General features: G+C 36.1%; 1 protein-coding gene across 1 annotated transcript in view; it reads right to left on the bottom strand.

Annotated features, from left to right (window-relative positions):
* The window catches only part of F13B (coagulation factor XIII B chain), a 30,486-nt gene extending 8,454 nt beyond the window's left edge, over window positions 1–22,032 (bottom strand). Inside the window, exons 1-10 of the mRNA XM_007989077.3 lie at window positions 21,969–22,032; window positions 17,665–17,865; window positions 16,567–16,752; window positions 15,687–15,863; window positions 15,157–15,333; window positions 12,118–12,297; window positions 11,845–12,030; window positions 10,224–10,406; window positions 8,135–8,335; window positions 5,405–5,587 (exon numbers count right to left, since the gene is read on the bottom strand). Coding sequence (XP_007987268.3) covers window positions 5,405–5,587; window positions 8,135–8,335; window positions 10,224–10,406; window positions 11,845–12,030; window positions 12,118–12,297; window positions 15,157–15,333; window positions 15,687–15,863; window positions 16,567–16,752; window positions 17,665–17,865; window positions 21,969–22,032 — 1,738 coding nt within the window. The remainder of the gene's footprint in view (window positions 1–5,404; window positions 5,588–8,134; window positions 8,336–10,223; window positions 10,407–11,844; window positions 12,031–12,117; window positions 12,298–15,156; window positions 15,334–15,686; window positions 15,864–16,566; window positions 16,753–17,664; window positions 17,866–21,968) is intronic.
* Between the last annotated feature and the right edge of the window lie 3,482 nt (window positions 22,033–25,514).

Below are 25,514 nucleotides of genomic sequence, written 5' to 3'. Positions count from 1 at the left end.
ACAAAATTGATAGACCACTAGCAAGACTAATAAAGAAGAAAAGAGAGAAGAATCAAATAGATGCAACAAAAAATGACAAAGGGGATATCACCACCAATCCCACAGAAATACAAACTACCATCAGAGAATACTATAAACACCACTATGCAAATAAACTAGAAAATCTAGAAGAAATGGCTAAATTCCTGGACACATACACCCTCCCAACACTAAACCAGGAAGAAGTTGAATCTCTGAATAGACCAAAAACATGTTCTGAAATTGAGGCAATAATTAATAGCCTACCAACCAAAAGAAGTCGAGGACCAGATGGCTTCACAGTTGAAATCTACCAGAGGTACAAAGAGGAGATTGTACCATTCATTCTGAAACGATTTCAATCAATAGAAAAAGAGGGACTCCTCCCTAACTCACTTTATGAGGCCAACATCATCCCAATACTGAAGCCTGGCAGAGACATAGCAACAACATAGAATTTTAGGCTGATATCCCTGAAGAACATCAATGCAAAAATTCTCAATAAAATACTGGTGAACTGAATCCAGCCGCACATGAAAAAGCATATCCACAATGATCAAGTCAACTTCATCCCTGGGATGCAAGGCTGGTTCAACATATGCAAATCAATAAACATAATCCATCACATAAACAGAACCAACAAAAAAAAACACATGATTACATCAATAGATGCAGAAAAGGTCTTTGACAAAATTCAACAGCCCTTCATGCTAAAAACTCTCAATAAACTAGATATTGATGGAATGTATCTCAAAACAATAAGAGCTATCTATGACAAACCAACAGACAATATCATACTGAATAGGCAAAAATTGGAAGCATTCCCTTTGAAAACTGGTACAAGACAAGGATGCGCTCTCTTACCACTCCTATTCAACATAGTGTTGGAAGTTCTGGCTAGGACAATCAGGCAAGAGAAAGAAATAAAGAGTATTCAATTAGGAAAAAAGGAAGTCAAACTATCTCCGTTTGCAGATGACATGACTGTATATTTAGAAAACCCCATTGTCTCAGCCCTAAATCTCCTTAAGCAGATAAACACCTTCAGCAAAGTCTCAGGGTACAAAATCACTGTGCAAAAATCACAAGCATTCCTATACACCAATAACAAACAGAGAGCCAAATCATGAGTGAACTCCCATTCACAATTACTACAAAGAGAATAAAATACCTTGGAATCCAACTTACAAAGGATGTGAAGGACCTCTTCAAGGATGACTACAAACCACTGCTCAACAAAATAGAAGAGGACAAGAACAAATGGAAGAGCATTCCATGCTCATGGATAGGAAGAATCAATATCGTGGAAATGGCCATACTGCCCAAGGTAATTTATAGATTCAGTGCTATCTCCATCAACCTACCACTGACTTTCTTCACAGAATTGGAAAAAACTACTTTAAAGTTCATATGGAACCAAAAAAGAGCCCACATAGCCAAGACAATCCTAAGCAAAAAGAATAAAGGATGGAGGCATCATGCTGCCTGACTTCAAATTATACTATAAGGCTACAGAAAACAAAACAGCATGGTGCTGGTACCAAAACAGATATATAGACCAATGGAACAGAACAGAGACCTCAGAAATACCACCACTCATCTACAACCATCTGATCATTGACAAATCTGATAAAAACCTGCAATGGGGAAAGGATTCCCTATTTAATAAATGGTGCTGGGAAAACTGGCTAGCCATATGTAGAAAGCTGAAACTGGATCCCTTCCTTATACCTTATACAAAAATTAATTCAAGATGGAATAAAGACTTAAATGTTAGACCTAAAAACCATAAAAACCCTAGATGAAAACTTAGATAATATCATTCAGGATATAGACATGGGCAAAGACTTCATGACTAAAACACCAAAAGCAATGGTAACAAAAGCCAAAATTGACAAATGAAATCTAAATGAACTGAAGAGGTTCTGCACAGCAAAATAATCTACCATCAGAGTGAGGAGGCAACCTACAGAATGGGAGAACATTTTTGCAATCCAGCCATCTGACAAAGGGCTAATATCCAGAATCTACAAAGAACTTAAGCAAATTTACAAGAATAAAACAACCCTATCAAAAAGTAGGCAAAGGATATGAACAGACACTTCTTGAAAGAAGACATTTATGCAGCCAATAGAAAAATGAAAAAATGCTCATCATCACTGGTAATCAGAGAAATGCTAATCAAAAGCACAATGAGATACCATATCATGCCAGTTACAATGGCGATCATTAAAAAGTCAGGAAACAACAGATGCTGGAGAGGATGTAGAGAAATAGGAACACTTTTACACTGTTGGTGGGAGTATAAATTAGGTCAACCATTGTGGAAGACAGTGTGGTGATTCCTCAAGGATCTAGAACTAGAAATACCATTTGACCCAGTGATCCCATTACTGGATATATTCCCAAAGGATTATAAATCATGCTACCGTAAAGGCACATGCACATGTATGTTTATTGTGAAACTATTCACAATAGCAAAGACTTGGAACCAACCCAAGTGTCCATCAATGATAGACTGGATTAAGAAAATATGGCACATATACATACTGGAATGCTGTGCAGCCATAAAAAGGGATGAGTTCATGTCCTTTGCAGGGACATGGATGAAGCTGGAAACCATCATTCTGAGCAAACTGTCTTAAGGACAGAAAACCAAACACTGCATGTTCTTGTTCATAGGCAGGAGTTGAACAATGAGAACACTTGGACACAAGGCAGGGAACATCACACACCAGGGCCTGTCGTGTAGTGGGGGGTTGGGGGAGGGATAACGTTAAGAGAAATACCTAATGTAAATGACAAGTTGATGGGTGCAGCAAACCAATATGGCACATGTATACCTATGTAACAAACCTGCACATTGTGTGCATGTACCCTAGAACGTAAACTATAATAAAACACACATACATATATATGGAAAGAGAGAGAGAGAGATATGACCAATAGGATATACATGGAGTATAGTAACATACACCTAGTATAGAAAGATGAGGTATAAACTGAAATATATTAGTAATTACATGAATACGTAAATGAACTAAATATTCCATTATAAAGAAAAAATTATAAACTGCATAAGTATATTTTAAAATAAGCTATATATTGCTTATAAGAGATGCACACTAAAAGTAAGAACCCAGAAGTTTGAAAGTTAAGGGATGGAAAAATGTGTACTATGTAAATGCTTGTCAAAAACCCTTTGGTCCAGCTAAAGGAGACTTCAAGTCCAAAAAAAACAGGCATTACTATATATGAAGGAGGTCTTTTAAAATTAGACTATGCCAGTACACCAAGATTTAGTGTCCCATTTGTGTGTGTACCTAATGAAATAGCATCGAAATACAAAAGCAAAAATTGACAGAACTAAAATACGAAATGTTTTACAATGCCAAGTGAGACTTTAACATGCTTCTCTCAGTCATTGATAGAAAACAAACACACACAAATCAGTACAGCTTTGGATTAACTTAAACATAAAAAAAAATTCAATCCAATTTGCATATATAAAGCAGTGAACCCAATAGTGACAAAGTTAACTTTTTTCAAGTACAAAAAGAACATTTACCTAAAGCAAATATATGCTTGTTATAAAGCAAATATCAACAAATTTTAAAGTGTAGATATAATTCAAAATATGTCTTAATTGAATTAAACTAGAATCAACAACTAAAAGAAAACTAGAAAATCCCCTAAATATTCAGAACTTTAAAAAGAAACTTCTAAATGATGCAGAGCACACAGAATGTATCAAAATGAATACTATAAAATTTTTGAGCTGAATGATAGTAAAAATCCAAGATATAAAAAGGGGTTGGATGAAGTTAAAGTTGTGCTCAGAGAGAAATTTATATTTTTAAATTCATTTTTTTAGAAAAAATATAAATGCTGAAAATCAGTAATCTATGTATGCATCTAAACAAGCCAGAAAAAGAGTAACAAAAGAAATACAAGAAAATAGAAGAAAGAAAATAATAAAGATAATAGCATAATTAATAAAATAGAAAGCAAAATTTGATGAATCAACAAATGCAAATGTTGGTTGTTTGAAAACACTAATAAAATATGTAGACCCTTAGAAAAGCATGTCAAGACAGATACATGTTAATAGAAGTAATAACAAAAGATACGTCAATAAAAACATCAAAAAGAGGACAGGAAGATGTCATAACTACTTTATATTACTGGATTGGACAATGTAGTTGTAATGAACAGATCAAGAAACCACTCTCTACCAAAACTGATAGAAGAAGAAATAATTACCGTTATTTGTTAAACAAATCAAAGCTGTCAGTTTGTCTTTTCACAGAAAAACTCAAGTCTCAGATGGCTTTCTGGTTAACTCTTAAGATTGTTAAGGAAGAAATAGCATCGATCCAGAAAACCAGAAAAGAGGGGACACTTCCCAATCATGGGATGAGGTCAGCACAAACTTGATATCAAACCAGAAAGGAAAATAACCGACCAGTCTTTCTCATGAAAATAGATGAATAAAATATTGATAAATAAAAATATAACATAGAATATGTATAATTTATCACAACTTTGTGGAATTTCTCACAGGAATACAATCATGCTTTAACATTCAAAAGAAGCAGTATAATTCATTAAATTTGCAGGGAAGAAAACCAAAAGCAATAATCATGAAATTATTTCAACAGACATTGCTAAAATTAAACACTGAAGATTCTTCTCTAAAAATATTTTTTGCAAAATAGAAAGAAAGGTTTCTATACCTTTAACTTGATTTTTTAAAAAGTATTTATAACAACACATAGAGGTGAATTATTGAAAGTTTTACTTGTGAGAATGGGAAACAAAGACATCTACTACCTCTTCCATTCAACATTGCACTGAAGCCCTAGCCAGTGAAAGAACATAAGAGAGATAAATAAAAGTCAGAATTGGAAATAAAAAATATTTTCTTATTATTTACAGATGTGCTATTTTATGCCTCTGAGGCCTTAGTAAATGTTGTTACTCTTACTAGGATGCCTTGCTAATAAAACATTAACTTGCTTCATCTTTCCATATTGAGTTATCCATTTCTTTATTTCCCCATTGTACTGATGTTTTCTATTATAGTACAAATCACAATGAATGATAATTGTTAACGTTTACTCACACCACTATGGCTTATTCAACTTATAGCCCCACATCAACCTGATGTGTGTTTGTCTTTAATAAATATTTATTAGAATAAACTGAACTACAGTCATTTATGATCTTGAGGAAAGAATAGAAACCAGTGATGAAATAAGCACATGAATAAAATAACACAAATGTAGCAAATTTAGCATTATATTAATGTTATGTTACCTCAAAAATGACAGCAAATTAAAAATATATAGTTTTACTTTTTAGAGGCATATTTAGTAGTACCTACCTAAACACAATGGTGGTGTAGTCCACGTTCCCTCTAAACAATAGGCCTCCCTAGATCCTTGTAGGAAATGGTGATCAAAACATCTGTATTCTACTGAAGAGCCATTTTCATAGGTGTCTACTATTGAACTGATAATGTCTCCATGTTTAATAAGTGGAGGAGATGTGCACATTCCTTTAGATTCTGCAAAAATAAGTTTTAAAGTATACAATGAATTGCTATAATGAACATCCAGTACTTTGTAAGTGCTACAGAAATAAGTTGAGATATATAATATAAAGGCATTTGTTTTTTTTCAGAGACAGAGTTGCACTCTGTAGCCCAGGTTGGAGTATGGTGGCATGAACATGGCTCACTGCAACCTCAGCCTCCCAGGCTCAAGTGATCCTCCTGTCTTAGCCTCCCAACTAGTTGAGACTACAGGTACATTTTTCTTTTGTAGAGACAGGGCCTCACTATGTTGCTCAGGCTGGTCTTGAATTCCTGGACTCAAGAAATCTGCCCACCTTGGCCTCCCAAAGTGCTAGGATTACAGGTGTTAGCCACTCCACCTAGCCATAAAGGCATTTTTTAGGCAGTTCTGAAACATTTTTAAACTATTGAAAATATTTTTGCAATAATATTATACCATACAATTTATTTTCATAATTAGAATCACATGTTATAGTATTTACATACATATTTAAAACTATCAGAGTATTAACAATCATGATTTTATTTCTCCCTAAGTCTATGGGATTTTTCTAAAAGCCATGCTTTCTGTATATATTATCTTCCTTTTCTTCCTTATTAAAAGTAATAGTCCCTATATCCAGGCAGTATTGAGACAATGGGTCCCCAGAAAGCCCTAAGTAGAGCAATGCTTTACAGTGTTTGTTGTTGAGTGTCACAAGAAGGTGATTAATTCTCTGATAGTCTGGCAACATTTATAAAACCTCTTGATTTTTCCCCTTCATAAAATTGACTTATTGGAATTCAAAGATGTCAGCATGGCCATCCTATATTGGTATGTGTGCTGATTGAAATTTGGAAGTTGGATCACTCCTCTCAACTTTATAGATTAGAAGATGATGGTGGTGAATTGGGGTCATAGGTATAAATTTTCTCTAAAGATCCATGATGTTGAGCTTTTTCTCATATATTTGTTTGCCACATAAATGTCTTCTTTTGAGAAGTGACTTTTCATATCCTTTGCCCACTTTTTGATGGGTTGTTTGTTTTTTTCTTGTAAATTTGTGTTAAGTTCCATGTATATTCTGGATCTTAGACCTTTGTCAGATGGGTAGATTGCAAAAGTTTTCTCCCATTCTGTAAGTTGCCTGTTCACTCTGAGGATAGTTTCTTTTGCTGTGCAGAAGCTCTTTAGTTTAATTAGATCTCATTTGCCAGTTTTGGCTCTCATTGCAATTGCTTTTGGCATTTTCATCATGAAGTCTTTGCCCATGCCTATGTCCTGAATGGTATTGCCTAGGTTTTCTTCTAGAGCTTTTATGGTTTTGGATTTTACATTTAAATCTTTAATCCATCTTGAGTTAATTTTTGTATAAGGTGTATCCACAATGAGATACCATCTCACACCAGTCAAAATGGCAATTATTAAAAAGTTAAGACACAATAGATGCCGGTGAGGCTGAGGAGAAATAGGAATGCTTTTACACTGCTAGTGGGAATGTAAATTAGTTCAACCATTGTGGAAGACGGTGTGGTGATTCCTCAAGGATCTAGAACCAGAAATACAATTTGATGCAGCAATTCCATTACTGGATATATACCCAAAAGAATATAAATCATTCTACTATAAAGACACATGCACACATATGTTTATTGCAGCACTATTTACAATATCAAAACATGGAACCAACTCAAATGCCCATCAATAGCAGACTGGATAAAGAAAATGTGGTACATATACACCATGGAATACTATGCAGCCATAAAAAGGAATGAGATCATGTCCTTTGCATGGACATGGATGAAACTGGGAGCCATTATCCTCAGCAAACTAACACAGAAAGAGAAAATGAAAGACCATATGTTCTCACTCACAAGTAGGAGTTGAACAATGAGAACACATGGTCATAGGGATGGGAACAAGACACACTGGGTCCAGTCAGAGGGTGAGAGGTGAGGAGAGGGAGAACATAAAGACAAATAGCTAATGCACGTGTGGCTTAAAACCTAGATGACAGGCCAGGCGCGGTGGCTCAAGCCTGTAATCCCAGCACTTTGGGAGGCCGAGACGGGCAGGTCACGAGGTCAGGAGATCGAGAACATCCTGGCTAACACGGTGAAACCCCGTCGCTACTAAAAAATACAAAAAACTAGCCTGGTGAGGTGGCGGGCGCCTGTAGTCCCAGCTACTCGGGAGGCTGAGGCAGGAGAATGGCGTGAACCCAGGAGGCGGAGTTTGCAGTGAGCTGAGATCCGGCCACTGCACTCCAGCCCAGGCGACAGAGTGAGACTCTGTCTCAAAAAAAAAAAAAAAAAAAAAAAACCTAGATGACAGGTTGATAGGCACAGCAAACCACCATGGCACACGTATACCTATGTAACGAACCTGCACATTCTGCACTTGTATCCCAGAACTTAAAGTAAAATAAAAATAAAATAAAACAAAATTTTAAAAAATAATAATAAAAAGAAAAATAGCAACAAAATATGAAAAAATTTTCAACCCAGGTAGCAGATATTGATCAAGTAAGATACTTGCAGAGAACATTATTATTTTACCTTTTCTAGTACATAAAGGATATTTCACTTCTCCTCTGTTGCACTGCACAGATAATTCAGACAGTGGGGTTAACGGAGATAAGTCATATCCCTGTTTACATACAAAATCTATTAAATCTCCATGTAAGACTTTCCCTTCATATTTCCACTTCATCTCTATGTTATTTCTGTTCATGTAATCCACATTAACAGTACATGGCTCTGAAAAACAAAACGCTCTTTTAAATTCTTTACTTGTCTGACAAATATAAAAGTGATATTTTTTAAAACAAAAATTATGACAAGTATCAAAAGCAATATTTCATTATTTAAATCATAATTAAGGCTTCTCACACACATATATACATATAAGAAAACACACACTTTATTACTATCAAATGAATCTATACATTACTTGTCATAAACTAAAACCACTTAATTTAAAACATCAAAAATAATATTTAAAGGCATCAGTCAGTTAGATTAATAATAGTTTTCTTTCTACAAAATAAAAACCTTAAACTACCATGTAGAAAATAATAGAAAACCTGCTAATGAATAAAACCAAGACTCCTGCCCTCATAGAGCTTGCCTTCTAATTGGGAGAAACACCTACAATACATAATAAATATAATAAAGACATGAATTGTACAGTTTGTGGCAGATATGGTTTGGCTGTGTGCCTACCCAAATCTCATCTTGAATTGTAGCTCCCATAATTCCCACGTCATGGGAGGAACCTGGTCGGAGGTAATTGAATCCTGGGGTGGGTCTTTCCCGTGCTGTTCTCATTATAGTGAATAAGTCTCATGAAATCTGATGGTTTTATAAAGGGGAGTTTCCCTGCACACAATCTCTTGCCTGCCTCCATGTAAAACATGCCTAGCTTGTCCTTTACCTTCCGTCATGATTATGAGGCCTCCTCAGCCATGTGGAACTGTGAGTGCATTTAATTTCTTTCCTTTATAAATTACTCATCTCAGGTATGTCTTTATTAGCAGCATGAGAACAGACTAACACAGTGGCCATCTTTAAACTACAGCATAAGATAACTTGGTTGAAAAAAAGAGTACTGGAGGGGGAGGGGGTAACAAAAGAGTTAAGTGAAGAGAAGTTGCACTTTTCAGTGAGGTGATTAGGGTAGGCCTAAATAAGAAGTAATATTTGCACAAAAGCTTGAAGGAGACTGAGTGAACCACGTCATTTTCTTATGAAAGAGTGTCCCAAGCAACTAACCAGTGCAAAGGCCCTGAAGTGAGAACATTCTTGGCTTGTTTGTGGAAGAGTAAGGAGACCAGAAAGACTGGAGTGATTAAAGCAGGGAAGGGAGTGTGGAGAGGTTAGAGAGACTCTTAATGTCTGAAATAATAATTCCTACAGAGACAATTCTATGCTTTATCATACCATTGTGAATTTGTACTGATAGCCTTTCCGGCTTCAATAGATAAGCAAGATGTACAAATCCCCTTTCTCTTGCCCTGATAACAATGATTAATCTTCATTTGATATTTCCTTTGATTTATTAGGACCAAACCTAACTCTCTTGAGGTGGTTGTTCCAGATATAGAATGATGTATTTCCTTTAATGCTGTTATTTCCTTATGAACTTGTTTCATTACTAGTTTTGCCATAAATATTTTAATCTAGTCTTTGTCCTTAGAGATTACTGTATCTCCACTCAATGCAATATCAATCAAATCATCAAAAACTGAATATCACAACCATTTATAAAAATATGAGAGCAATAGAAAAATTCTACATGAATATGTGCCTGTGTCTGAATTTGAATGGGAACAGCCTCCTAAGAGTTACTTGAAAGGTGGAAACTACTAACAAAAGGTTGAAAGAGCTCAAGACTTAAAACATACCTTTATATATAAGTGTATATATATATACACTTAAAAACGGCTAAAGTAAATTTTATGTTATGCATAATTCACCACAATAAAAAAATACACTAATATTTTAGGGACTTTCTACTTGAAGAACTGGGAGGGAAAACAGTTGTGAAAAAAATGATTTATACAAAATCGTCATTTTCATGATATTAAAACACAAGAAAATCACATAAAAGTACGAACATAAACATTCCATGTGCTCTCTTTCTTACCCAAGCAAACAGGTGGGGATGACCATTTTCCTTGTTCACAACGAGATATTTTTGATCCCCTCAGCAAGTAATATTCATTACATCTATATTCCACGGAAGATCCTGCTGCATAGCTTGCCAGTAACCCATCAGCAACAGCCCCATTCATTACAACAGGAGGATGCTTACAATTCTCATTATTTTCTAAGAAAAGAGGTTGTTTTAAATTAATATGAGCTCAAAACAATATACTATAGTAACTCATACTATAGTGTCTCAATATTTGTATTAATAAAATAATTTAGGACAATTGTTTTATAAATTCATTACAAATATGAAAAATGTTTTTCAGCTCAAATATTTTTAAAATTTGCTAAGCAAGAGTTGACAGCAAATATGTTGCCTAAAAACAACTATACGTATTTTTTCTCTTTTCTCAATTGTGAAGGAATTATGATACAGACATTTCTTAAATCTATAGAATGAGAAACTATTCTTCAACCTAAAGATTATGGTCAATTCTAAAATTGCTCTTTGGCATTAACCCATTTTTATTTTCTTCTTTCTCATTCCTCTTCATCTCAGGTCTCAATCGACCCACCAAGGAAATATCCATTTTTTTCCCTCTTTTTGGTATCTTTTTTTTTTTTTTTTTTTTTTTTGAGACGGAGTCTCCCTCTGTCGCCCAGGCTGGAGTGCAGTGGCTGGATCTCAGCTCACTGCAAGCTCCACCTCCCGGGTTTACACCATTCTCCTGCTTCAGCCTCCCGAGTAACTGGGACTACAGGCGGCCGCCACCTCGCTCGCCACCTCGCCCAGCTAGTTTTTTGTAATTTTTAGTAGAGACGAGGTTTCACCATGTAACAGGATGGTCTCGATCTCCTGACCTCGTGATCCGCCCGTCTCGGCCTCCCAAAGTGCTGGGATTACAGGCTTAATCTTTTAGGTATCTTTCTCTTACTCTGTAAATTTCTTTAGCATCCTTCATAGCTTTTGTCTTATTCAATAAATATCCTATATAAACATGTGTGTGAAGATCTCGCTGTGATCTGATTAAGAAATGAGAAAGATGACAGGAATAGTAGCCCCCAGGAGTGATAGTGTAGCCTGGTGGTGCCCTTCAGTAAAATCAAAGACCAGGGACATGTCTCAGAAGGGCATAAGGTTCAGAATGGCCAGATGCAAAATATCAGCAGGACTTACCCAAGGTCAAGAACAGAATGCTCTACCCTGACTTTGTAGGACACATGGGGAGAAGAAGCAGATAATGCTTATGGCCAGCCACTCAATCCACCATGCCCTTATTTACTTCTGTAATGAAGCACGTCATCATTTATGTGCTGTCATTTAGAACTTACAGGTCATGGCATGACATAGATCAGATAACCGTGCTTAGCACCAGTGTTCAAAAAAGTTTTTTTTTTTTTTTAGAATTCTTTACATTGACTTAAATTCTATGGATGGCTACACATACACGCACACACACATGCACACATGCAAAACAGAAGAGTAGGTGCTGTAGCAATGCGTTTCTAATTTGCCTAAGCAGTGGTCTCTTCCTAGGAATATGCAGATTAAAGTAACAGAATGGAAAATTTTACACCGTAAGTTTAGCTACTGATGGTAAATATAGCATACATACCAACACACTCAGGAGCAAGTGTCCATTTTCCATGATTACAAGTTATCTCATTCGATCCACGGAGAAGGTAGCCCCTTTTACATGCATATGTCACTTTATCCCCATTGTAATAAATCTTAGAGTGTATATTTGCTGTACCATTTTCAATGAAGGGTGGTTCCTCACAGGCTACCCTCTCCTGTCCTTCTGAAACGGTACAGTTGAAAGAGAACAGACCATTTATCTACACATGCAGATTTCATTTTAGCAAAGCTTCTTCGAGGTGTTACTAACCAATGCATTTTGGAGGTTCTGTCCATTTTCCATTTTCACAACGTATTTCTTCTGACCCATGGATCACAAAATTAAGTTCACATTCTATACGAACTATTTCTCCATGACGATAAGTTGTTGAATGTGTTTGAATTTTGGAGTTTATAGGCAGAGGTGGAGGAGGACATCTGTTTCTTCTTCCTTATGGAAAAAATAATTAGCACCTTTAGTCATATAATTACAAAAATAATAAAGATTAAATAAAAAGGTCTATTGTGTCAAGCATCATAGAGAGTATGGCAGACTGATTCCAGGAGCATTCCTTTGATCCCCACCTCCTGATGTTAACTTCCTTGTGTGATAACTCTTTCCATGAGTAGGACCTGTAACTTGCTTCTAGCCCACAAAATACAGCAAAAATCATGGATTAGTACGTAATTATGTACACATAATTATGTAACATCAGATTTTAACACCATTCTTGCCAAGAGACTCTCTCTCCTTGCTAGTTTTGAAGAAACAAGAAGCTACATCATGAGCTTCCAAAGCAGAAGGGCTGTAAGGCAAGGGGCAGCGGGCTGCCTTCAGTTAACAGCCACAAGAAACAGAGGCTCTCAGTTCAGCAGTCTGCAAAGCGCTGAATGCTGTCAATAACCACAGTGAGTTTGGAAGAAGTCTTGCCCAGTCAAGCCTCACATGAGACTTCAGTCCAGCTAACATCGTGATTGCAGCTTTGTTAGCCAGGGATGTAGGGATCTGGTTAAGCCACACCCAAACTCCCAACCTACACACAATGGGAAATAATGTTTGTGTTGTTTTAAGCTGCTGAGTTTGTGGTGACATTGTTATGCACCAATAGAATACTAAAGTAGCAGGCATTTTACATTAATTACCTCCTTTAGTCCTAAAATAACTTTATTAAGTAGGAACTATTATTTCTCCCATGTTATAGACAAACTAAAACTTATGAAGTAAATAAATTAATAGCATGCAGCAGATCTGTTCTTGAACCCACGTCTGTCTAAATTAAAGTCTCCTACTCTAAAATACTGACCACACTACTTTCCTATTGCTGCTGTGATGAATTACAATTTAGTGGCTTAAAACAGCACAAATGTGTCCTCTTACAGTCCTGAAGGCCAGAAGTCCAGAGTCAGTTTCACTGGACTAAAATCGAGATATCAGGAGAGCTGCATTCCTGCTGGAGGCTTTGGAGGAGAATCAGCTACTTTGCCTTTTCTAACTTCTTGAAATTACCTGTATTCCTTGGCTCACAACCCCTTCCTCAAAACATTTCAACCTGTGGCTTCCTTTATCACATCTCCCGCTTCCTCTTCTGTAGTCAATCTCCCTCTACCTCCCTTTTATAAAAACATTTCTGATTATATTTAGAGTCTGGATAGATAATTCCAGATAGTATTCCTACCTTAAAATTGTTAACCTCAAAGTGTCTTTTACCAGATAAGGTAACATTTAGTGGTTCCCAGTATTAGAATGTGGTTATATTTTGGGAGAAGAGAGATATAATTCAGACCGCAACACTGCCTATTGTATGCCTAATGACTATTTACCGGAGAAAATAGGCTTGTTGTCATGCTGGCTAATTTGGAAGAGGAAAGAGGTATAAAAGGCCTTAATAGGTCTGCCATTTATTTTTGAAATAGCAATGTGGGAGGCGGAGGCAGGCTGATCACCTGAGATCGGGAGTCCGAGACCAGCCTGACCAACATGGCAAAACTCTATCTCTACTAAAAACACAAAAAAATCAGCTGGGTGTGGTGGCTGATGCCTGTAGTCCCAGCTACTCTGGAGGCTGAGGCAGGAGAATCACTTGAACTTGGGAGGTGGAGGTTGCAGTGAGCTGAGATCGTGCCACTGCACTCTAGCTTGGGTGACACAGCAAGACTCCATCTCAAAAAAAAAAAAAAAAAAAAAAAAAAAAGGAATAATATGCTTTAAAATTTTTGCTTTAAAAATCCTCTTCTCTACTACTATACCAAGGATGTCAAGCATGAATGAAAAATCATAAAATATTTAAAGTTACTGTACAGTGCATTTAGGGTATTATGATAGTTCTGGCAATCCCACTGCATACCCGTGGTCAGAGCCCTCATTTGTTTCCTCTAGCACCCGTTCCAAATCTTCACCACTGTCTTCCAAGTTGTACCTTCATGTCTTTCGCCTGCCTGTCAGTAGACATTATATCCCATATTACAGAAAATAAAAATCTACTATCAAACCCTTTGCCTCACCCTATCCTCCCAATCCTCAAACTCCTATTTATCTCTTAAGACCCAATGTAAATATTAGCCATCACTTCTGTGAATGCTATTCCACAGAATACCAATCAGAATCCCTAATGTTTATTCCTGCACTTTGTACCTGAGTTGATTGTACCATTTGTCACATTATAGCAATTATTTTTTTCATATCTGCAATTTTTTTTTTCATGTCTTCTGCTAGATAGGACCGTCCTCACATTAAATTGTATGTGTGTTTAAATAACTATGGATGTCTTCTGACAGTTAATTGCATTACCCGTTTGGACACATCCAGTAATAGAAATGTGACCATAGATATTACATTTTTGGGCAGCTTCTACTAGATGACCTCTTTTCCCATTTTCACTTCTGGGTGTTAGTGTTCTGTTTTTTCTGCTTTCTACCTCGCTATTTTAGAGATTAATTTTTACATCTGGAAATATGTGGCAAATAAAGAGAAAGTATCCTTGCAAAGCTGCCAGATTGGGGTAATTAGGTCTAATAATTCCCAATAAGAAAAGTTATTTATTGTAATAAGGAATTTAAAATGTATAATATATATTTTTAAATAATAAATTTAAAAGATATAGTCATTTACAAACTAATACAAAACAAGATTTATTCAGGTGGAATATATTAAAGATTGCTGAAAATAGCACTGATTTAAAAGACAGTATTTATTTTAAAAATAGGACTCAGGAAAAAAATTTGATATGACCACAGGAATTTTATCAGAGCTAATAGAGAGTAAAGCTGATAAAGACATGGCATTTTGTGAGTATTAAATTTAAAAATTTACCTTCGCATACAGGAGATTCTGGGTACCAACCAAAGTTATAGCATTGAATTAAATCAGATCCACTTAGATAATAATTTTCATGACAGAAAAACTGAATGACATCTCCTTCTTCATAGGTTTGCTTTACAGGATGAAAATAACCATTTTCAATTAATCTTAAAGAAGGGCACTTTAATTCTACAAATAAAAGAATGAAGAAAATTACAAACAAATATTTTTTCTGCTACAACAAAATTCACTATTTACATGACATATCTAGAATAAAAATTAAATTTGCAAAAAGCTTATGAATTCATTTTATATATTTGTTAAATATCATTAAGCGTATTCTAATTTAATCCTGTGAGCTAAAATGAATTTTTTCTACTCGGGAGCTTTCAATTGTCAAAGACTGCTATCAACATAATTAAAAATAAAGGCAAAAAAAGTATGAAAAGATGAAATATAATTAGCATGACAACTTATATACACTTCTCTACGAGAAAAAGCTTTCAAAGTGAGAGTAGATTTTATTCCAAATGAGAACCTACTGGTACATTTTGGTGTGAGAGACCATCCGTATGTGAGACATTCTACCTCCTCTGTCTTCTTTCCTCCGGCTGTGTAGTAGCCAGTAGCACATTCGTATTGTACTTTGTCCTTCACTTTGAATGTTTTCTGTGTTGTGGAATAATTTCCATTATATAATTCAGGAGCCAAACATGTTTCTAAAATTATAAAAATTATTTATTTTATAAATCTTTTTAATAACCTAGAATATAAAAAAATATCAAAATGTGTTTTAACAGATCTTAAGAATATATGGTAAAATCAACTCTTAGTAAAATTGAAAAATAGCCCCAATTTTTCTTTGCCTCTATTCTCTTTTTTCATACACCTTGTGACCTAACCCTACCAGCTTTCTGTTCTTAAAATTCTGGTCTACAAGTGCTTGACCAAAGGCCAAATTCAACTGAAGGCTTGTGCAGTAGCAATTGTGAAGTATGTGCTATCTATGCATTTTTACAGTTTAAACAACTTACTAACAAAGTATACATATATTTAAATTATTGAACTATTTTTAAGTATATCTGGCATTGGTTCACAACATAAAATAATGTACATGATCTTAAATTCTTCTGTAATAAAGGAAATAGTGACATATAAAGGAAAAGCTTCTTTTATTTTATTCCATTCCAATTCCTTTAATTGGTGCAAAGTAAGAACTATTGGTGTAGGTGTGTTGTAGGGATTGAGAACATTTGGATTAAGGAATCACCTAGTACTTGAAAAAAGTAATATCAACTTCCTGCATTGCAGACATAATGAAAAATAAATTCTATTAAATAATAGATATCAATATAAGCTTCAATATATTCAATATAAGCTTGACAAGCTCTTATCTTCAGTTTTAGGAAATGATTCTTATACCATGTTCTTTCCTACAGGTTGGTTGAGAAGACCATCCATCAGAGAGACATTGAACCACTTCTTCATCCTTCCCTCCAGTGGTTTTGTACCCTGAAGCGCAACCATAACTCATGTTCTCTTGAATTTTATACAATAACTTTACATCAGAGATGTAACCATTACTCAGGTCAGGCTTAGTGCATTTTTCTATGGGGAAAAAAAATTGTTTGTTTAACTTAATGATGAAACTAAGCTTGTTTTTTATTAAATTGTAAAATTAAGCCAAAAGTATAATGTTATTACTAGCAATTTCATTTTGGAAATATCTGCATAATTTTTTTGAAATAATCTGCATAATTTTTGAAAATTAACACTGACTTTCTTTGTATTTAGTATTTTTAGTTCTTATAGTAATTTATACCCCTACCAGATCTACTTCTAGGTAGGTTTACTAGATATATCAATAGCAATAACCATATTCAACATCCTCTTTTAAATGAAACTGGCTCAACCAAAGCCCCTTACTCTGGATCACCTGCCCTAGCGAAAGATCACAGATAGTTTGATGATCGTGTAGCCTGACATAAAACAATGAAATGAGTCAATTAGATTGCCTTCTCACAAATTTGAACTCAAACTTTCAATTCAAAATTGAAAAACACGTTTTTCAATGGGTATCATGAGAGAAGTTGGCACACAAAGGAGAGATGAGTCTTACAAATGATAAAGCATTAGAGTAGCAATCTTGCCCTTCCAGAGGCCAGCGTTTCAAGCACTTTTCTGGCATCCTATGCTTAATTATCAAAATAAGTTTCTTGTTACTTAAAGTAAATTACATCTCTTTGCCTTGCAATGTGATAAATAATGTCAGTTATTACCCTATTCCCTTCAACAGAGTATTATTAAAAACAGATAAAGAAAATAACATTTTCATGTAAAAGCATTCTTTACTGGATTTCAAATTACGCCTTCATGTTGTAGAAAGACAGATGACTAGTGATTTTGTTCTTATCTACTAAAAGGTTTAACCGCTTTCTGTTTTTATTGGACCTCTATTTTTATATACGAATTTCTTTGAGTATTGCAACGTTGAGTGACAGACACATCCAGCTGACTTACTGAAGCACCTTGGCTCTGGAGACCAGCCTTCTGTTGTACACGTGGTTCGCTCTTCTTGTCTTCCACTTTCAGTGGTATAACCAGCCAAGCAGAAAAATGACAATTTTTGGTCTATGCTCATTGGAAAGTAATAGCTTTTAAAAATATAGTAATATTGGGCAATTCTTCCATTTTCCACATGAGGAAAACCACAGGGTTTCTCTGAAATGAGTAAATGTCAAGCTGAAAATGGAAAAAGAAATCTAAAAACATAAATTTGTAATCAGGTGACAACATAAACTAAACGTTTTTAGAGACACTTCAACTAGGACTTATTTTTCTTACTTAAATTTTCAAGGTACTTTTGTGATAATTCGAGCAGTCCTTTTATCATAATTGATCTGCAAATGACTTTAAACATCCAACAGTCATGGTAAAACTTAGCAGACCACTTTCTCAGAGAAGCTTTGCCTAATTTCGTAGAACAGTACTTTCTTTTTTCTTCCTAGAGACAGAGTCTGCCTCAGTTTTCCAGGCTTCAGTACAGTGCTGAAATATAGCTCACTGCCACCAGGAGCTCCTGGGCTTAAGCAAACCTCCTCTCCTGTAGCTAGGACTGCAGGTACATGCCGCTACATCTGGCTAATTTTTGTTTTATTTTTTGTAGAGATGAGGGGTCTCACTGTGTTGCTCACGCTGGTCTCAAACTCCTGGACTCAAAGGATCCTTCTGCCGTGGTCTCCCAAAGCACTAGGATTACAAGAGTTGAGCCACTCCACCCTGCCTGCACTTCCTAATAGATATGTATTGCAAGTCACATATGTAATTAAAAAATTTCTAATAGTCACATTCATAAAAACACTAAGGAACAGTTGAAGTTAATTTTAATAATAGGTTTTTATTTAACCTAATATATTGAAAATATTTTACAATATTTTACGTTCTTTATTTTCTTACTAACTCTTTAAAATCCACTATATATTTATACTTACAGAACATCTGATCTTGGACTAGTGACATTTTAAGTACTGTCTCCAATAGCTATATGTGGCTAACGGCCACTGTATTGGACAGCACAGTTCAGGCATAGATAAAATTTCTCCTTAACATACGCAAACTCATAAAAAATGTTGAAATAAATCGCATTTTTAAAGAAAAAAACAGACAACCAATGAAAACAAAGCAAGACTTGAGCAAGAACTTTGCAAAATAGGATATTTAAATGGTTAGAGACCTAGTACTTAGCATTACTAGTCATCAGGGAAATGCAAATGTAAACCACCATGAGATAGTACTGCATATCCAACAGAACTGCTGAAATGAAAAAGGCAAGTTATCTCAATGATTGTGAAGAAGTGAAGAAACTGGAACTTGCATATTTCTACAACTGAAAGTATAAATCTGTCCAAACTCTGTGAGAGAACACTTTTGCAATACATATTGGGGTAAAACGTGTACAAACCGTATTACCCAATTGAAAAAGCATATATTTTTATACCAAAAGACATGTAAAAGAATGCTTATAGCAGCGCTATTCATATAGTCCCAAACTGGGAACAATCTAAATGCCTATAAATAATAGAAAAGATAAACACGTTTTAGACTATGCATACAATGGAACATTATCCAAAACAGAAATGAACAAATGGTGAATCTCATAAACATAATATTGAGTGAAACACACCAATCACATATGAATTAATGTATACATTTGCATAACTTTTTAAAAGAAGACAAACTAATCCATGATAATAGAAGTCAGAATGGTTACCTTTGGGGTTTAGTGCCTTAGAGGGATCATTTTTGTTTCTGGGGTGCTGTCACTGTTCTATATCTTGATCTGATGGTGTAAACTTTTATAAAAAAATATGTAAGTGTATCCTATGATTTTTGCATTTTTCTGGATATATTATACTCCAAATGAAACATACATTTTAAAAATTTATCTTCATGTTGAAAATCTTAAAATCATAAAAACGCTTAAAAGAAAGAAATACTTGAACAATCCTAGGAGCTGTGTTGGGAAGAAACATGGTCAGTCATGGATGGAAGAAGGCCTGGATCCAGTGTGATTACTCTGGCTTCAATGCCTTGGTTGATCACTGTATACCTTAATGCTACTGTGAGACAAAAAAGAGTAGCAGTGCTAGCCTAGGTCTGAAGGAAATGGATGTGGAATGATGAGTAACAAAACTTCCAGCATCTGATGGAGCAGACAGAAAAACATGGGCAGGATGGTCCCCATTCCCTGAGAATTCTTCTCACCATTTTTCACACCCAAGCACCAAAGGAATTTACAATAAAAAGAGTCTTTCAAAATAGCAGTGCAATGGTGAATACACAAGGAATTTCCCTGGGGGGCACAGGTGCTTGTCAGGGAGGGGCAGCAAAATATTCTTTGCACAACAATCCTAGGTTGTGGCTTTAAAGACTCTGTTCTGGGACATCTCCCTCCACCACGAGGATAGGCACATTACTTGTTAAGGTAGCTGGAATGCCTTGGAGAATATGAACTCCTGAGAAAAAATTAATGAGAAATGTGAGGAATATGCTAATCATATATAAACCAGAAAATCACAGACATCTGAACATACAAAAAAAGTATATGAAGAGATGGACACACTACTGATCAGAGAATGGTAAATAAATAAAAATGGATGTTATGAATAACCGTATAGCAACCAGTATAAAAATGGACAATATGAGGTGTTGGTGAGGATGATGAGAAGCAACAATTTACATCCTCTCTCAGAGATGATATACTTCAAAACTGCCATTCTGCAAAAGTAATCTCTCACTACTCACAGAAATCAAGTACAAGAATAGACTCAAGAATCCTACCTGTGAGTGAATACAGACTGACGATATTCTCACAGAAAGATAAGTTGGTTATATCATCATATTCATTCTAGAGCTATTTGTGGTTGAGAGAGCTAGAGTAACATGTTAAAACACTGTAGTAGGTCCCAGGGGAAACAGACTTCAAGACTGGGAATAAGGGGATAAAATGTGTAAGTAAAGTAAGAGTGAGACCTTTCATAGGCCAATAATAACTGCAAACCATGAAATGAGAAATACAGTTAATCCGATTCTTGCTCCTGAAGTGCACAATGGGAGTTGAGAGAAGCATGCAAAAATAAGATCATTGTCTCTGTCTTCAAGCTGCTTACTTTTTTGTTGCTGTGTAAAACGCATTGTAACCTTATAATAATTAGAAAATTGACTAGAATATTGCAGTGGCTTTATGGTATGGATAACGGACAATTATATCTTCTGGTATTTCCCTATGTAGACAGAAAAATAAAATCAAAAGAAATTCATGCAAAAATCATCCTATTATAGATTAAAAGTATAAAATAAGATGAATTCTGTGTCTTTCACTTTTATAATTTTAATTATAGATGTTTGGGTAGAAAATGTATAGTAAACTATTCAACTAAAACACAATGAAAACTTATATATTTAATTTCAACGAATTCCCTAAGATGTTTATTTTAGAAAAGCTTTATTGCTGTAGCTTCCTTCTTTGTATGCTCACTCTTGCTAATGCTAAGTGACCTCCCTGGAATCTTCATCCTACGGCCTGATAATATTGATAATGTTCCTAAACAACATACCCATGTATACTGCCTACCTTCCACTCTCACACTAATCTTACACACTGGGCAATCTGACTATAAAACTTACTAATAGGGAGTCCACAGGTGTTGGTTTGTTTGAAAAGTCCTAATTTACATGTGTTGTCCAAACAATTATTAATAGAGCCCCTCTTTTACTCTCTAAGTGTTCCTGTTTGTACAAGCAATTGTATGGTTCACCTACTAATCCTTACTTAATGTCTCCAAACCAATGAATAATTCATTGGGATAAAAATCAAAGTCTCAAAAGTAGAAAATATTTATGGCTGTTTCCTTTTCAAATTTCCCACATGAAACTCTCACCTTATGAACAGAATTAAAATTGTACAAGTTTTGTCAGTATTAGGAGTGGATTCTAGCATAAATTTAGAATTAAAGTTAACATGTGACTTCGAAATGGACATATTGTTAGCCTGAAAACCTTTTCGAAGTATTTAGATCCTTGTCTCCTATGCCCTCTAGAGATACAAGGATTTTTGTTTTTCTAACTTATGCTACTGTAAGAACACTTTACTAATTTTGCTCAAAGGAAAAGGTCTAAATATTATAAAAAGTTATATTTATAAAATATATGTTATAAAATTGATATATGAAAATGAAAGAGTGTACTAAAACTTGAGTTATACAAATATTAAAATCTCCATTTATATGTTTTAGAGAATAAAGAATATTAAGAATTAATTTTACCTTCTGCATAGAGTTCTCCTGAGATTATCAATATGATGATAAAAGTCAGGATTTTCAACCTCATCTTCAGTGGTGTGCTTCACAAAGATTTTAACAATTCTAAAGCACTAGGAACTTGTCATTAAGTACACAATACTTCTCTTGAGGAAAAAGTTAATAATTTATAACCTCTCTCTAAGTCCTTTTGTAATGAGTCATACATTTCACTTAAAATATTTTGAAATAATGTTAAAATAACATAACTATATTAATTGACATTACTTATCATGCCAGAGTCCAGTAAGAGTATTATAACTGATTAGGGCAACAATAGCAACAGAATAAATAATTAACACAGGCTGCATAAAAAAACTAGGTAAATTTTCAACCTAAGTTCCCAATTGCCAATTCATAAAGTTCACTTGAGGCCATGAATCTTTACTAATATTGATCAGGTAAAAAGTTGAACTTAGGAACATGAGATAATGGATACCTGATGTTGAAATACGTTGTTGCCTAGATTGCACTCCTTAAAGAGATATAGAACCATATTGTTTCAATGATAAAATAGTATTACTTATAATAGTAGTATTTGACATTTAGAGAGTTTCTACTTTGTGGCAGGTGGTGAGATCAGCTCTATGCTACATCAACATTCATTCATGAGAAATGTTTAGAATGTCCATGATATAGCAGGACATGTAACAGTTTTGAGGTATTTAGCAGTGAAAAAAACTGGATTAAAATTATTGTCCTCATGGAGTTTACATACTAATGAGTTCTAATTTTAAATACAAAACAGGAAAAAATGGTGGCTAGGAGGCAGGACTAACTTGCAGCTCCCACTTGGATGGACAGAGCAGGATGTGGAGACTCGCATCATGAACTTTTGCTCCAAGAACTACTGCAGGGATATACCAGGAAAGCCAAGAGATTCCACAGACCCTCTGAAGGAAGTAGGTTGCTCCTGCATGGAACAGAAGACAGCCCACATACTGTGAATGCCCAAACTGTGAAAAGTGTGAAAGGGGTATTGTCCACCCTTGAACACATACCCTTGGGGAACCTGAAGGTCTAGATCACGGAAGAAGGATTTGACCTTTACCTGGAGCTGAGAGTTGAGTGAAATACAGGGGTAGAGGAAGCAGGGAGTAACGCCCCGTGGTCTCTGTGAGTCCCCAGAGAACCATTTCTGACTTGACTCACAGGGGCTGCCAGAGGAACTGGGAAAAGACCACAGGGAAAAGGAAACCTCCAGCTGAACTTTGTAACAATTCCAACCGACCACAAAGTTTCCTGGCCAGAATTCGTGAAACAGCATGAATCTAGTGTGGGTGTGCAGATTTAACAGGTAGGGAGGCACAAAAGTCTGGCTTGCATTCTCAGCTGGGAGGCTGGTAGCCCGGGGCAAGTTCTCAATCCTGTTCCCCCACTGCCTGGAAACAAACTCAGTGCTTTTGGGAGGAACGCAGTAGAAGTGAGATTTGCTTGTTGGTTTGTATGGGAGCTGGGTGGGGTGAGGTCTGTAACTGCCAGCTTTCCCCCACTTCCCTGACAACCTGCATGACACAGCAGAAGCAGCCATCATCCTCCTGGGAAAATAACACCATTGACCTGGGAATCACACCCCCATTTCCCACAGAGCCACAACAAGCCCCATCCTGCCCCCACCTGATGGTCCTTCCCTACTCACCCTGGTAGCTGAAGACAAAGGTCATATTCTCTTGGAAGTTCTAGTGTCCCACCCACCACCCCATCCTCCCTCCCTTATACTACCACAGCTGATGCTCTCTTGAAAGCACTACCTCCCGGCAGGAGGCCACCTAGCAGGAAACTGGTGCATTAAACAACTACAACTAAGGACCCTCACAGGGTTCATTTCACTCCCCTGCCACCTCTACTGGAACAGGTGCTGGTATCCATGACTGAGAGACCTGAAGACAGTTTACATCACAGAACTCTATGCAGACAACCCCCAGTACCAGCCCAGAGCCTGGTAGCCCTTCTGGTGGCTAGATCCAGAAAAGTAATAACAATTACTACAGTTTGGCTCTCAGGATGTCACATGCCTAGGAAAAGGGGGAGAATACTACATCAAAGGAGCACCCCATGGGACAAAAGAATCTCAACAGCAGCCTTGAGTCCCAGATCTTCCCTCTGACATAGCCTACCCAAAAGAGAATAAACCAGAAAGACAATTTTGGTATTATGACAAAGCAAGGTTCTGTATCACCTCCCAAAAATCACACTAGCTCATCAGCAATGGATCCAAACCAAGAAGAAATTTCTGAACTTCCAGAAAAAGAATTCAGGAGTTCAATTATTAAGTTAATCAGGGAGGCACCAGAGAAAGGTGAAATCTAACTTAAGGATATCAAAAAAATGATACAAGACATGAGCAGAGAAATCTTCAGTGAAATAGATAGCATAAATAAAAAACAATCACAACTTCAAGAAATAAAGAGCACACTTAGAGAAATGCAAAATGTACTGGAAAGTCTCAGCAATATAATAAAACAAGCAGAAGAGGCCGGGCGCGGTGGCTCAAGCCTGTAATCCCAACACTTTGGGAGGCCGAGACGGGCGGATCATGAGGTCAGGAGATCGAGACCATCCTGGCTAACACGGTGAAACCCCGTCTCTACTAAAAATACAAAAAAACTAGCCAGGCGAGGAGGCGGGTGCCTGTAGTCCCAGCTACTCGGGAGGCTGAGGCAGGAGAATGGCATAAACCCGGGAGGCAGAGCTTGCAGTGAGCTGAGATCCGGCCACTGCACTCCAGCCTGGGCGACAGAGCGAGACTCCGTCTCAAAAACAAAACAAACAAACAAACAAACAAACAAAAAAACCAAGCAGAAGAAAGAACTTCAGAGCTTGAAGACAAGGTTTTTGAAGTAACCCAATCCGAAAAAGACAAAGAAAAAAAATTAAGTGAACAAAGCCTCCAAGAAGTTTGGGATTATGTTAAATGACTAAACCTAAGAATAATTGGTGTTCCTGAAGAAGAAGAAAAATCTAAACTTTGGAAAACATATTTAGAGAAATAATTAAAAAACAAAACAAACAAACAAAAAATCTTCCCTGGCCTTGCTAGATATCTAGCCATCCGTATACAAGAAGCTCAAAGAACACTTAAGAAATTCAACATAAAAAGATCATTGCAGCAGGGCACAGTGGCTCACTCCTGTAATCCCAGAACTTTGGGAGGCTGAGGCAGGTGGATCACGAGGTCGGAAGATCAAGACCATCATGGACAACATGGTGAAACTCCGTCTCAACTAAAATACAAAAAAAAAAAAATTAGCTGAGGATGGTGGCGTATGCCTGTAATCCCAGCTACTTGGGAGGCTGACGCAGGGGAATCGCTTGAACCCGGGAGGTGGAGGTTGTGGAGATCGTGCCACTGCACTCTAGGCTGGAAACAGAGCAAGACTCTGTTTCAAAAAAAAAAAAAAAAGATTATAGCAGAATGTGGTCGCTCACGCCTGTAATCCCAACACGTTGGGAGGCTGAGGTGGGCAGATCATGAGGTCAAGAGATCAAGACCATCCTGGCCAACATGATGAA

This window comes from Chlorocebus sabaeus, chromosome 25 (genome assembly GCF_047675955.1).
Source record: "Chlorocebus sabaeus isolate Y175 chromosome 25, mChlSab1.0.hap1, whole genome shotgun sequence".
Lineage (NCBI taxonomy): Eukaryota > Metazoa > Chordata > Mammalia > Primates > Cercopithecidae > Chlorocebus > Chlorocebus sabaeus.
This window is presented reverse-complemented; position numbering and strand designations above follow the sequence as displayed.